Below are 13061 nucleotides of genomic sequence, written 5' to 3'. Positions count from 1 at the left end.
CCTAAGAGTTTAGCCCATAGAGGGATCATAAATTGCTTTATCCTTTATAAACAGACGAGCGGGGGCTATTTGGTCATTTTATGCACATTACAAGACAATTGTAAAGCTGTAAACTCCTAGTTCTCACTTTTGTAGCATTCGCATACTTCCAGTTAGATTTTTATTGGGACACCTGTGGTAGCCCAGTCATAAAATGCAACTGGTGTTTTTCTTCTGTCGTCTCGCGATTTGCACAATGCAATTCCCAAGAACCCTTGCGCCATAGGCGATACGTCTTATTTTAGTGTACTCATTGCGACCTTACTGAAGCGTTTTTCTTACACAAAGTATCCAGCCTACTGTCCTACGTCATAGTTACCAGAATCCTTCTGCATAATTTAAAACTGTGTCATGGCCGCCATCTTGAGTTTGAGATTCCAGCCCTCAGATCAATGTTATTTGTGCAGTTGAAGGCCCGATTCGCGATTTAATAACTGCATATTTTACCATAGCCTCAATTTCTACCAAGTTATTTTTGAAAAATCATCTCAGCTTGGATTGATTTCGCTGTATATACTCTTGTTTACATTTGCGACCCGAGTTCGAGACACGCGGCTCAAGATTACTCAGTTAAAGTTCTTAAAACCTTTCACTTATATCAATCTAGCTCAAAACAAAGCATAGATAAATTTTCAAATTCTTAAAAGGGAATTGAATTTTATTGAAATTTGAAAATTTTCCTGGTAGCACGAAAGGAGATTGAATCGAGAATCCCAAGTTTTGGCAAAAAAAAATCTGAAACAACGTATTTTCCTTAAATCCGTTAAATTTCAGAGACGGCAATACCACAAATTATTATTTGGCTACGATAAGATCATGAGCCGGCACCGATAGCCAAGAAATACAAAGCTTCAGTTATTTATATCGGATAAACAAACAAATGAATAAATAACAAGGGGTGTAAAGACCCAGAAAAGTCTCGTTAAGATAAGTACTACCTGCTATTTGTAAATGCAATATTTCCATCAAATCATAAAGCAGCACAAAGCGATTGGCCTTTTCATTTTACTTCAGAAGTTTGTTTTCTACATACCGTTGAGTTTTCGAACTAAACAGTCCATTCATGCCTGACAACTTAGCTGTCTTTGTTATTGTTTGGATCAAATTCACCTATGATATAACCTGTAGCTTCCAAAAGTCGTCCAATTACTTGTTGTTGAATCTTTTCACTCATTTACATTTTTGATTTGGCAGCGCGCGAGTGTTTCTTGTTTTCCCGCCTTTTTGAAATCAATCGATAAACTAATCAATATTCGCGCGAAAGCGAAAGTTGATTTGTTTTCTTGTCATTTTTATTTTAAGGTTAGGAACAGTTTCGCGACATGGTCCCGGAAAAAAATGATTACGCGCGCACAATTTATCCAAACTATACAAACGAGGTATCAAATTAACCATTACAAAATGAAGAATCTACCTATGTTTGATATTTATTGCTTTAAAGAAAACTTTTTTTAATAAATGGCAGTAAAACCTAAAACGATATAGGTGTCTTTGGAAGAATTTAGGTACCATACCCCGTGAGTGAAAACTGTCGCCAAATATCTTATTTCAATCAGCACATGCTTGTTAACAATAGTGTGTCTTCGATTTTTAATATCTAGTTTCATTTAAAAGTAATTATATTTCAAAGTTACAGTATTCAAATTTCAGCCATATCCGGCGATCAATTTCCGATAACTTTCGATGGATTTAGAATTTTAATGGCTGTACACACACTTTTGTTAGCGAGGTATTGCTCTATCAACCTGCCAAATTTGATGCAATTCCGAGCAATCTATATGGTACATAAATTCAAAAGTTTAGCGTGTTTTGGTCGAGTTTTTGTTTTACCGTAATGCGCTTCTAAAGATTCCTTGATGCTTAATCCCTTTTCCGGATTATAACACTATACACCTAATCGGGACACGCACGTTAGCCAATAGGGTTCGACCACTGCTGTGTTGCGTTTCCGAAGAAAACAAACGCTTATCAAGTGTTACACGCGCTTTTGACAAAAGCAACAAACTAGGAAATCGTAGGCATTGGCAAAGAAATACGCCAAACACGCGGGAAGATTGGAGAAGCAAAGGATCTCACTCCGGAGGAAGCGAAAACCGAAACCTCCTAAATTAAATGGCTGCTATTGGGTCAGTGTAGATCTTCACAGGACAAAATCAGCCCGTTTGAATAGTGCGTTATCGTCTTATTTGTGTTTTGTGTAGATTCAACGGAGAGGAATTCTTAGAGTATCTACGTGATCATCTACGTGCGAGCGTGGAAAACCGACAAAAACGAGGAAAACCTACGCGTATGATAAGATATTACCAGAACTGCCACTGGGCTTATACATTGGCTTTTCTACCTTCCCAAGGATTCTTCTTTTTGCGAGGCATGTTTTTTCTTTGTTATATATACTAAAAATACTAAAAATGAAGTGTGAGCGCGAGCGCCGATGAAACAAATCACAGCACTTGTGGCGCGTTGCTCGGTAACGGGCAAATTTGAGTCTGATGATAACAGGATTTAAAGATTATAACGCGAAATGTGTCATGCTTATAGTTCTCCTAAAAACGTTTTTCGCTTATATTTTCTAAAATAAAATCGCTACGGTTAATATTATTCCAGAATATGGTAGTATTTAATGTAGGGACTCAGTTAATGTAAAAATCGTATTTTCGGTTGGTACTCCAAAGCCTCAGTTTGATATTTCCCGGCATGACCGAACGATCGAGGTTAGTAATTAGTTAATATTTGCGAATTGTTTTCTATTGCAATGCTACCCACAATGAAGCGAAGAATAATTTAAAGTCGAGAATTGTATGCGAAAAAAGAAAATATCGTTTTGTTGTAGGTTTCAAAAACAGCTCGCGCTCGTGAGAATGTCGCCATTCTTGATTGCGAATGCAGCGCGCGCGCACAATGCAAAAACAATTCAAAGAATAAAAAATATCTGCTAAATTTTGCAGATTTGTTCCCTGAAGTGAAATAACCATTTGACTGCCAGGTTAAGATATAAAGATGACGGTAAAAGTTGTAACCACACAACGTTCTTCAGCAATAACTGAGAAGACATGTAGACGGGAACCGGTTTAGCGCGCATATGTTTTCTCACGTAATTTGGTTGACATCTCGATCTACGTCACAAATGACTGGACCCGGGCCTTTCAGTTCACGGCCTTTTTTCCGAAGGTTGACCAAAATACCTCAATATTACAGATTTGAGCTATTTTCGCGCGTTATTCGTGTTTCATAAGGTCCATACGAACCATATACCATTTGGAAGATGAAAATATAAAGAATTGACAAAGTCTATCAACTCTGAAAGGTTATATGGACTTTAAGTGCTGACTGCTTTAGACTCATACAGCTTACTTCAAGACGTTATTAAATGTGCTCTGAACACATGAATGGACTTGAGGTATTTACCTTGATTGCTTAATCTATTTTGAAGTGGAAGTAGTAATTTGAAACAATTGATGGAAATCGTCTCCTACAAATCGCTTTATCGATGAATCTACTTTACATTGGACACTTGACCGGCTACCCTAAGATGAATTTTATTTTCTTACTATAAAATATCATGATCTCTCTCATTGAATGTAATCATTTTAACCATGTCGATTTAAATAAAGTACAGCATAGGTGTAACTTATATTGTAAGTCATGTAAAAGTAAAATATGTACTTAAATCTATGAAAATTATTTGTACTTGGGTGCTTCCTTTAGACAAGTTTTATTATTTACGTAAAATACCTTTATCCCTCATTAAATGTGATTTTATTTTTATGGAACATTTTCAATAAAATCTAGAGTTTTGTAATATTTTTGTAGTGTTGTTGATCTTGAAAATATTTTTATGCTCTATAAATTTCAATCAAGTCCGGATATTCTAAGCCCTCTCATTTGACTTCTAAATAAATAGATGTTGTTGTTTACTTGTAACTTACATAAATAAAATAATACATTTCAATAAAATTATATTGTTAATACAATAGGACTCACTTTGGGTGTTAAAATAAATTTACCCCTAAGTGATAGCACATTAAGGGCAGTGAACCAAAGAAATGTTTAAGAAATAACAATTTTAAAACACATTTTCAGCTTTCCTTAATCTTATTTCGGTGCTAACTCTGATGTGGGGATAGTATTTGAAGATAGGACAATCAGCCCTGTCTACTTTCATGGAGCACCTCGAGTCCACCGGACACCTAAGAGATAATGCTCTTACCTTTCTTGCCCCAATCAGTGTTGTGATATGGCATTTACAATCAAAAAAAGATTATGTATATCCAAAGTAGGCAGTAAAATCTTTGTCATACATGTCACACAAACAAGTTGCAGATCTCAGGTATCCCAGTTAACCCTGCGCGCCGGGTCTAGTTGGATTTTTAAAATTTCCTTAGACCACGTCCCGCCCTTAGAGAGAACTCGTGGAAGAATCTCCCCGTCACCGCTATACACGACACATGGACATTAATACTAACATTCCTTTTATTATGTAGCTTTATATTTTCACTTTTTATTTTTGAATGCAACTAACGGACAGACTTGCATATACTATACAAGGGGGTTTCTGGAATTCTTATAAATATGGCGTACATGGTGCTTGTGCCGTGCCAAGCATGACAGTTTTATATAATAGGCAAGCGAATAGGTTTTTCAGAGATCAATGCGCACAAGCTGGTTCTGTTTTTGCTTCTGTTGTTTTTTGTTCTGACATGTTTTCCTGGCCGTTGGTGTGCGGTTCGGTTCCGTTAGCCTCATTTTCCTGTCGTGGTTTTTTCACCGGGATGGGCTCGGCCGCGGTGTCCATGTTACCTTCTTCTTGTTTCCTCTGTCAAAGCGAAAAACGATATAATTAACTAAGCAAAAAGTATTTGCCTCAGTCTAGGGTTTGACAGCAGAAGAAATTCACTAGCCGTGGAATTAAAATCACATAAAAAGCCCATCATAATCACGTGTCCATCAGCTTAATTAAATTTGTTAACTAAACAACTTTTAATTTAAATAATCGTCAATATCAGATAAATCGCGAAAGATTTAAGGCTTCATTCAAAAAATGTACCGATTTTTTTTTTTAATTAACATGTAAACAATACTTAAATTATGGCGTATTACCTGGTGAACAGACCACGTGTTGGGCCGCACCCACCTTATTTCGGTGAACTAGATGGGAAATGTCGGTCGCGGCTACGGGGGCCTTTTTGATAGCAATCTGAAAGGTACGTAAACACGTCATGCAAGAGGCAAAATTTATTTTGAAAATTATTTTTTGTTCGCAACAGAAATCCTTAAACACCAGAAACCGTTAAGGATACCGTAGACCCAAGCGGTAATTACCCCGATCGTCCGTGCAAAATCCGCTCGCGCTCGCGTCGAATTAAAGCAAATGCCAACAAACTACATATCAATTTAAAGCTTGATGATTGTACTTTCCTCCTAAAATAATCATTTTTTATACGCGCTTAATTAAGAGTGCTTTTGCCTGGTCCGAAGTGCGAAATCGACTACTTTTAAACATGCGATTTATTTATACACACCAAAAGCGCGTGACCTCCCGGGATCTGCTTTATATCTTTCGTCATGTACTGAAATGACAAACCGTGTCTACATTTGACGTCACACAGCCTCGTTGATTAATAATCAAGGGTCAGAGTTAGGCGTGGAATAATTTTGCTTCTTTGGCTTCAACGCGGTAATTAAGTCCGTAGCAAAAAAAAGCTATTGATTATCCGCGGCACGATGTGACAGCACAATATCTATACTAGACGCTTGCCAAGTTGCGTACGAATCGGGCGGTCAGAAGTGTACCTTTAATTCACATATTCAGAGTAAGATGGGGTGAAATTTGATTGCGAGATATCGGGGATTGAAGTTGTGGAAACATTAGAGGCAGCGTGACAGTAATGACAGACGAAGAGCAAATAGAGCCGCGTATGGCAACCAATCACATTGCACGCTCTACACGCAGCGGGAAAACTCTTAGGCGCTCAAATGTCATAGCGCTAGTCGTGCAAGTGAAGGAAGATGCCTAGACCGAAGCGAGCTTGCACCGAAGAAAAAAAGAGCGCGGAAAACTTAAAAAGACCGCGAATGGAGACATCTCTATGTTTTGGGCTTTCTCCCTCGCTTAGCCTTCTTCGAAGGAAGCCAAGGATTCTTACTTAATCTTGGCGTAGTTTACAACTATGCAAAATTTAGAGTAAACGCTTATAAAGTTAATATAAATACGGATAAATCTCGAAAAAACGTCGATAATGATATTGACGCGCTTGTATGCTAATTAGAGAGAAAAGCCGTAAAACTAAGTTCCCCGGATGTTGATCGCGGGACTTTGAGCTAAGTAAACAGGATTATTGGATTATTGACGCCTTGGAGAATAACGCTACACTAGTTCGAATTCGGTTTTTCTTGAATATCTGGCGGAGTATTTAAGATTTTGGTGGTATTTTTTGGCTAACATCTAGAGTGTGCCTATTGTAATCGAATGGCTTAATAAAAAAAATTTCACTCGAAATGAAGCCATTTGGGTCTACGGTATCGTCAAGACTTGAGTTAGAATAGCTCCTATAGAACAACGTGATTCTGGGAAGGGGATCAATAATCACAAGTAAACAAGGAGGGCGGAAACACAGTGGAATCTTACTTTGACATTTTCAAGTTACGAAAGACCATCAGAAGGTGTAGCCATATATAGATATAGATTACAGTATACATATATAGTTCAAGGATCGTAGAACCATACACTAAAATCGTTTATATCATATTTCTCTTTGGATCATGTAATACGTACTAGAGTGGCCTTAGTTGGAGCGTCTGACGACGATGCACCAAATCCTACAGTTGTTGTTGCGCCATTACTCTGAAAGTGCAATTTCCAGTTAGAAACCAAGACAGATTGACATATTGAATGTGAACTTTTTAAGAAATTTTTACATACAAAAATATAACAAGGGCAGTAGGAAAGGTGTTTGACAGGATATGTAAATGTGCGTTATAAAAACTTGTGGAATCCTGTCTGAATTCGCTGGACATGATTTGTTTGGTCATTTGAGGTGCCCTTTGTGAGTCAGCACTGGTTTGAGTTCCATGGGGTAGCCTAACAGAATGTCACCTATAGAGGAACATAATTCCACATTGGGAGGGGATACTGTGGTTTCATTAGATGCCTTTTCTAGTCTTGATGTAGTCCTACATACCATGATTGATGCAACATCTGGTTTTGTCTGTGTCATGAGGTCACTGGCTTCATCCACCTTTCAAGGAAAAAACAGAGTACATTACATAAAACACAGTGGTAACAGCAAATTGACACAGAGGTTTAAAGGGGGTAGGAAAAGACAACTCAGGAAAGAAGGTTTTTAAGTTCTTTGAGTTCAGCTCTTCATTTTTTTTTTAGTTGTAGCCCCACACCCTCAGGAATTCATAAGCATGGGCAAAGTTTTTTCACCTTAGCTGAAATCCCGGGTTAAAAGGGGAAGAGGACAACTCATAAAAGAAGAAATGTTAATACTCTGTCTAAACCCTCCCTGGCGACTTTTCTAACCCTAGCTGAAGTCTTAGGTAATGAAGAAGGGAAGGATAACTCATAATGGGAGATATCCAAAAAAATCTCCTGTCCAAACCAATCCTTGGCAACATTTCTTTACCTTGGCTTTAATCTCAGGGAATAAGTCTTGTAGCTCCTCCAGCTCTTTCCTGTTTTTCACGGTTGGGTCCTCATCATCGGCTTTACCCTTGCCCTTGCTCTTGCTATCAGCTTCATCAATACTCTTCTGCAAACAATTCATCCTCTTTTCAAGAACCTCTAATGCTTGACTGTAGTATTTCTTCGCTTTATCATGCATTGATTGGAAGGAGAATGACAGGCCAATATTGTATGCCCTTTGTATCAGTTAAAGAAGGAAAGATTACATGGCAGTCTGGTTTATTTCTTCAGCAGGGACAAAGCCTGGAGTTCAGCTTGGGGCGGGGAGAAGGGGCAAGATTTTGTGAAAGGAGTAGCCAGATTTTTCAGCTCCTATGGACTCATCTGTATTTCTTTTTATTTTACTTCAAAACTCTGAGTAAGAATAAACCCTGGGCTATACCCTGGGTACCAGAGGGCGGCAGCTCATTGGTGGTGAAGCTTGGAGCCTCTGGTCCCCAGGATAGGTAAGGCCACGACCTCCATGGCACAATCACCTCAAAAAAAGCCACTTATCAAAGGGGATTGCAACCTCTTCTTTTGTATAACACTTAATTCATGTGCTGTCATGTCACAGCTGTTGCAGGCCTCAAAATATTGGGGGGGCGGGGGGGGGGGTAACCTTATTTTATTCAAGGATACGTTTCTGCCAGTAATCTGTTGTCCTCTTCCAAATGCTCTTTTTGGATATCCAAGCATTTAAGAAAGTCGTCAATTGCAGGCATAAATTGTTCTGAAAGCATAAAAACACCAAAATATTCTCACTAAAATTTTAAATGGAAGCTATTAAAAAGGTGAAGCGTACAAAATCAGACATATTTCTATATCTACTGAGCTGTATCATTTTAAATTTTGTACTATGGGTATAGACCCTGGTATTTTGAGGGTTTGAAATTGAGGGTTTGATATTTTAGTTTGTTGGGGGGAGGGAGGGGAGAAATGGGGGGATGAGGATTCTTTTTGTTACAAAATTTTGATTTTAGAATAGTACGTATCTGGATTTTAATCATGAATGTGTAGAATCCACACCCCAACTTTCAAGGTCTTTTTCAAAAGAAAATTAGAAAACCTGCGTATAATACGCACCCCAATAGAAATAGAAGGAAAAAAGAAACAACCAAAAAAGAAACAGAAGTACCCCAGATGAGATAAATGTTCTGATTCACAAATTATTTTATATATGCATAAGTACGCTAAATGCTTTTCTACATCTGAACTTGAAGGTGATGATCACTTTGAACCTCTTAGCCATAAGCAGCGCAATGTAGCACATCTGTAAAGCTGTTATTCTTATTGCTGAACATTTTTATTTTCACATGGAACATCGAAATGCGAGCTTGTGTTCGTTCACAGCAATTACCGCCATCTTGGACGAGGTGCTGAGAGGCTGGAGTAAATTCCAACATGGCCAACAACAAGAAAATCGCGAAGGATGCATAAATAATTGCTGTTATTGGCGAGTTTTGGGGGCTATTTTCTTACAAAACACATAACGAGGAGATTAAAGATATTCTACGTTTGGAATACCTTTTACTGCGTCATTTTAAAGCGATTTTGTGACTGTTTCTCACCTACAATGGGATCACCACATTTTTTAAAATTGATTTCCACTTTTTATCAACAATGGGTTCCGCCTATAATGCGCACCCTGTTTTTCGAGGTCACTTTGGGAGTAAAAAAGTGTTCATTATACGCAGGTAAATAGGGTACATATCTGGGTTGTAACTATGAATCTGACTTATTTGAACATCTGATAGACTAACCTTGCTCCATCTGTATCTCACCAAGCTTGAGATGGCATTGTGCAAGTAAAAGCTTGCCTTCTTTGCTATCTCTCCTGATAAATGACCAAAGGTAGAGGTGAGAAATCTAGAGGCAGTTACCTTGTTTTGTAACATAAAGCCCTGTGAAAGCTGCGCCAGCACCGGCCAGCATTGCTGGCAAATTCTTGCTCGACTGACCACAAGACAAAGGAAATGTCAGAAAGTCCATTTCCTATTTTGACATTTCCTTTGTCCTATAGTCAGTCAAGCAAAAATTCGCCAGCAATTCTGGCAGGTGATGGCGCAGTTTGCAGGGAGCTTAACATACCAAATGAATGGATTAATGCTTACTTTTCAAAAATGAGACGTGCTAATTCAAAGACTTGCCAAGCAAGCTCCATATATGTGGGTTCATCCTGAAAATGGAGATGGGCAGGAGAGGTGAACAAGGGATGAAATCAAAGCCTCTTGCAGTCAAAGGCATTCACATGCACCAGAGATGATAAAAATTAGTCTCGTCACTATGTAAACAATTATGATATTGCAATGGCCAGGTTATAGCCAAGCAATATATTTAGTTTTTCTTATGTTAAGATTCAGTAGGCCATAAGGCTATATGGGAGCATCTGCAAGGTAAAATGTGCTTGGTATTAGAGTAAAACCATTTTCACATTCCTTCAAGTAAATATAAACCACTTGGCTCTGGCTAATAACAAACTAGTCTCATTACATAACAATTTATTAGAATCTTGGCCATAAATGTCACCATAGTAAATTAAAAATCAATTGCAAACATTTGAGCAACAAGTGCACAGAAGTAAAAGAAATAAGAAAAAAAAATTCACAAAGAGGGCCTATTCTGGCTATCACCATATCTTGTCATTGACTACATCTGCACCTTTCATAGACTAACTGACCTCACCATCATCACTTTATGCGTCTCCACCATCACCTTACCTTATCGCTGGCTTCGTCAGCACCTTCATCAGCCTTGTCCTCATCATCGTCACCCTCTTCCTCCTCCTCTTCCTCCTCCTCTTCCTCTCCTTCCATGAGTTCGTCCTTGTTTTCATCCCCGGCAGCCTCCTCTGATGCCTTCTTGTCATCAGCTGGTTTCTCTTCTGATTTGCTTGACTCTCCTTAAACAAGAAAAAAAAAAATCAGTAATTACAAACAAAAACTGTCAAGTATATGGGACAAAAAAACAAGTCATAAGAAGCATTAATTCATTAGCAAACCCTTACTGCTTTTGAAGAGATCTACTCCAGTATGCATAATTTTAAATTCACAATGTCATTTACAGTATAGAAAATTTAATTTAACATGATGTAGATTTGTTCAGTGCATGAAAACAACAATATAACAAATTGCACAATATTTACCAAAGCAAATAGTATACATCTTTTACTGCCCTAAACCATAAACCATGTTGGGATGTTACAGGATATTTATCAAGCAAGCAGTCTAAATACCACAATACAACACATATAGAACACCATGGGTATTCAGAAGAATCCATAGCAGCAGAATTATATAGTGAAAGCTCAAGAACATCAACCAAAAAAAGCTAGAGGGGATGTGCTGCTATTGGTTCCATTGACAACCCTTTGCATTTTAAAAAGGTTGCCAAACCTTTAGTGGGTTTTTCATCGGATTTGGCATCTTTCTTCTTGTCTTCCTCCATCGCTTTATCAAAGGCTTCCCGAGTCATAGCTTCTACCACTTCTGTGCCAATTTGCTCTTTCTCCTCTTCTGGAATTTCACTGATTTTGGGGCCAACTAATAAACAGGACAAATCCTAGCTTCTTCAATGTGCCGGTCTAAACTTTTTCAACAATAAAACTATGGTGCAACTATCATGAATGTATAAAACTGTTTTAGTCAATTATGGTACAACCAAAGCGGAAAGTGTAAAGACTGTAACGGCATCTTTACTTATACAGATAACAACACATTGTTGTGTATCTCATCATCTGTGAAAACATGAGAAAGCACTTTGCGGATTGTCTGATGTCCCCTGTATGTGTTTTCCTACTAGGGTAGCTTACCGATGAGTTCATCTTTCTCTTCCTTGGAATCAACCTCTTGCTCGTCAGTCTTTTTGTCAGAAGGTGCCCCATTCGTGCTCTCACTCTCTTCACCATTTTGATCACCCTTTTCATCAATAGCTGTTTAGCAGTAAAATGAATCCATTGAGATCATTGCATTTTCTTATGAGAAGATAGCTAAGCTGAAGAGCTTGAATGAGGGAATGGAAAGGGAGGAGAGGAGGAAATAAAAAAAAGTTGAGAAATGAACCAACCATCTTGCAGGGCATTTCCAAGTACGCCACCTTCCATCCTGTCAAATAAAAAGACAGCTTAGTTAAACTCATGAATTTATGTCAACCACCAAATGGTCTTTTGCAATTTTTTTTATGTGATCATGAAAATTTTAGGAAACCATTTGAAGGCTCTAAAATCAAAGAACTAATGACAACACCTCAACCATCCTTGCTTTATAGGGAAACCTAGATTGTTGGTTGAGCTTGCAATAACATTTTAAATTAATTAATAGTTACACAGTTACAGTTATTCACACACTTCCGGTTGAAAAAGTTTACAGGAATCCAGACTCGACTTTAAGTCGAGATTCTGAGTACAATAATTCCATGTGCTTACCTGGCAAGTTCAAAAAGTGCTTTTCCATACCACAAGTAGGCCTCGCCACATTTGTCTTCATTTGTTTTGCCGTACCGCTTATCTCTGTTTTGAAAAGCGCACAGAGGGCATGAAATCAAAAGTACAACAAAATGTACTCGCTAAAAGACAGGGATTTCTATTCACCCTACAGGTTTGATCGAGAAAAGCTTACCAAACAAACAATATTGGAAATGAATTCTAATAAGAGTTATATAGGGTAGGATAGAAATTGAATTCGCTTAAATTATAAGTTTAGCGGTCTTGAAAGATTTGGACGAGTTAGCCTAGAATTGTACGTCACAAATTTTGGTAAACCAAAAACAGATATCTTTGTAACTCACAAAGATTCCCATTAATGCGAATTTCACTTACAGTCTTTTTGTCGCCTCTTCTAAGCATTTGACAGCGTCAAGAATTTCGCTGCAAATGAAATGTCGTTTCCCCTTGCCCATCAACTTCGCAATTTCCTCGCTGCAAAAAAGCATAAAAACATAAATATCGATTCGAAAGTTTACCTTTAGCAGAACTGAACTAATTACGGATTGGTTCTTACTCAAAAGTTTCATCGGAGATCGCCTCTTGCTCGACATTTGAAGGTGTTTGTTTCTCAGTTGACGCCATGTTGTTCGATGAGGTCTTCTCGAATGAGTGTAAGAGAATTTTCGCGCGGCTAGTTTTCCCGCGCTGTGACGTCACTGGTTCGACTGTGCGCATGCTCCAATCTTTAGTTATACTTCGGGCCCTCTCCCTACCCCTCCAAAAAATACAAGAAAAAACTGGATTAAACAGTCGTTTCTAATTTGTTGATCTCCCTCTGTGGGCCAAAAGAAGGGGTAGGCTATGGTGTGATGGGCTGGAATTTTTGCCATGTGTCGTTTTTACCAGCAGAAAAAAAATCCTGAAACCTCGTTA

The 13061-nt window shown here is 38.2% G+C and overlaps 1 protein-coding gene across 3 annotated transcripts; it reads right to left on the bottom strand.

Moving 5' to 3' along the window:
- Window positions 1-4495: 4495 nt before the first annotated feature.
- On the bottom strand, window positions 4496-12842 carry LOC5507610 (nuclear autoantigenic sperm protein). 3 transcript variants are annotated; one of them, XM_048730004.1, is made up of 15 exons: window positions 12703-12842; window positions 12522-12620; window positions 12129-12212; window positions 11771-11808; window positions 11517-11636; window positions 11101-11247; window positions 10426-10607; window positions 9820-9884; window positions 9469-9542; window positions 8348-8438; window positions 7668-7902; window positions 7218-7274; window positions 6812-6880; window positions 5171-5233; window positions 4496-4852 (listed from the first exon to the last, which is right to left on the bottom strand). In XM_048730004.1, exons 1-15 carry the CDS (start codon window positions 12768-12770, stop codon window positions 4685-4687), a joined length of 1560 nt encoding a protein of 519 aa, XP_048585961.1. In that variant the 5' UTR covers window positions 12771-12842; the 3' UTR covers window positions 4496-4684. The 3 variants fall into 3 exon arrangements, with proteins under 3 accessions (XP_048585961.1, XP_048585968.1, XP_048585963.1); XM_048730006.1 differs by having other exon boundaries at window positions 4658-4852; window positions 5137-5233; XM_048730011.1 differs by lacking the exon at window positions 11101-11247.
- Between the last annotated feature and the right edge of the window lie 219 nt (window positions 12843-13061).

The sequence above is a fragment of the Nematostella vectensis genome, chromosome 1, assembly GCF_932526225.1.
Source record: "Nematostella vectensis chromosome 1, jaNemVect1.1, whole genome shotgun sequence".
Classification (NCBI taxonomy): Eukaryota; Metazoa; Cnidaria; class Anthozoa; order Actiniaria; family Edwardsiidae; genus Nematostella; species Nematostella vectensis.
This window is presented reverse-complemented; position numbering and strand designations above follow the sequence as displayed.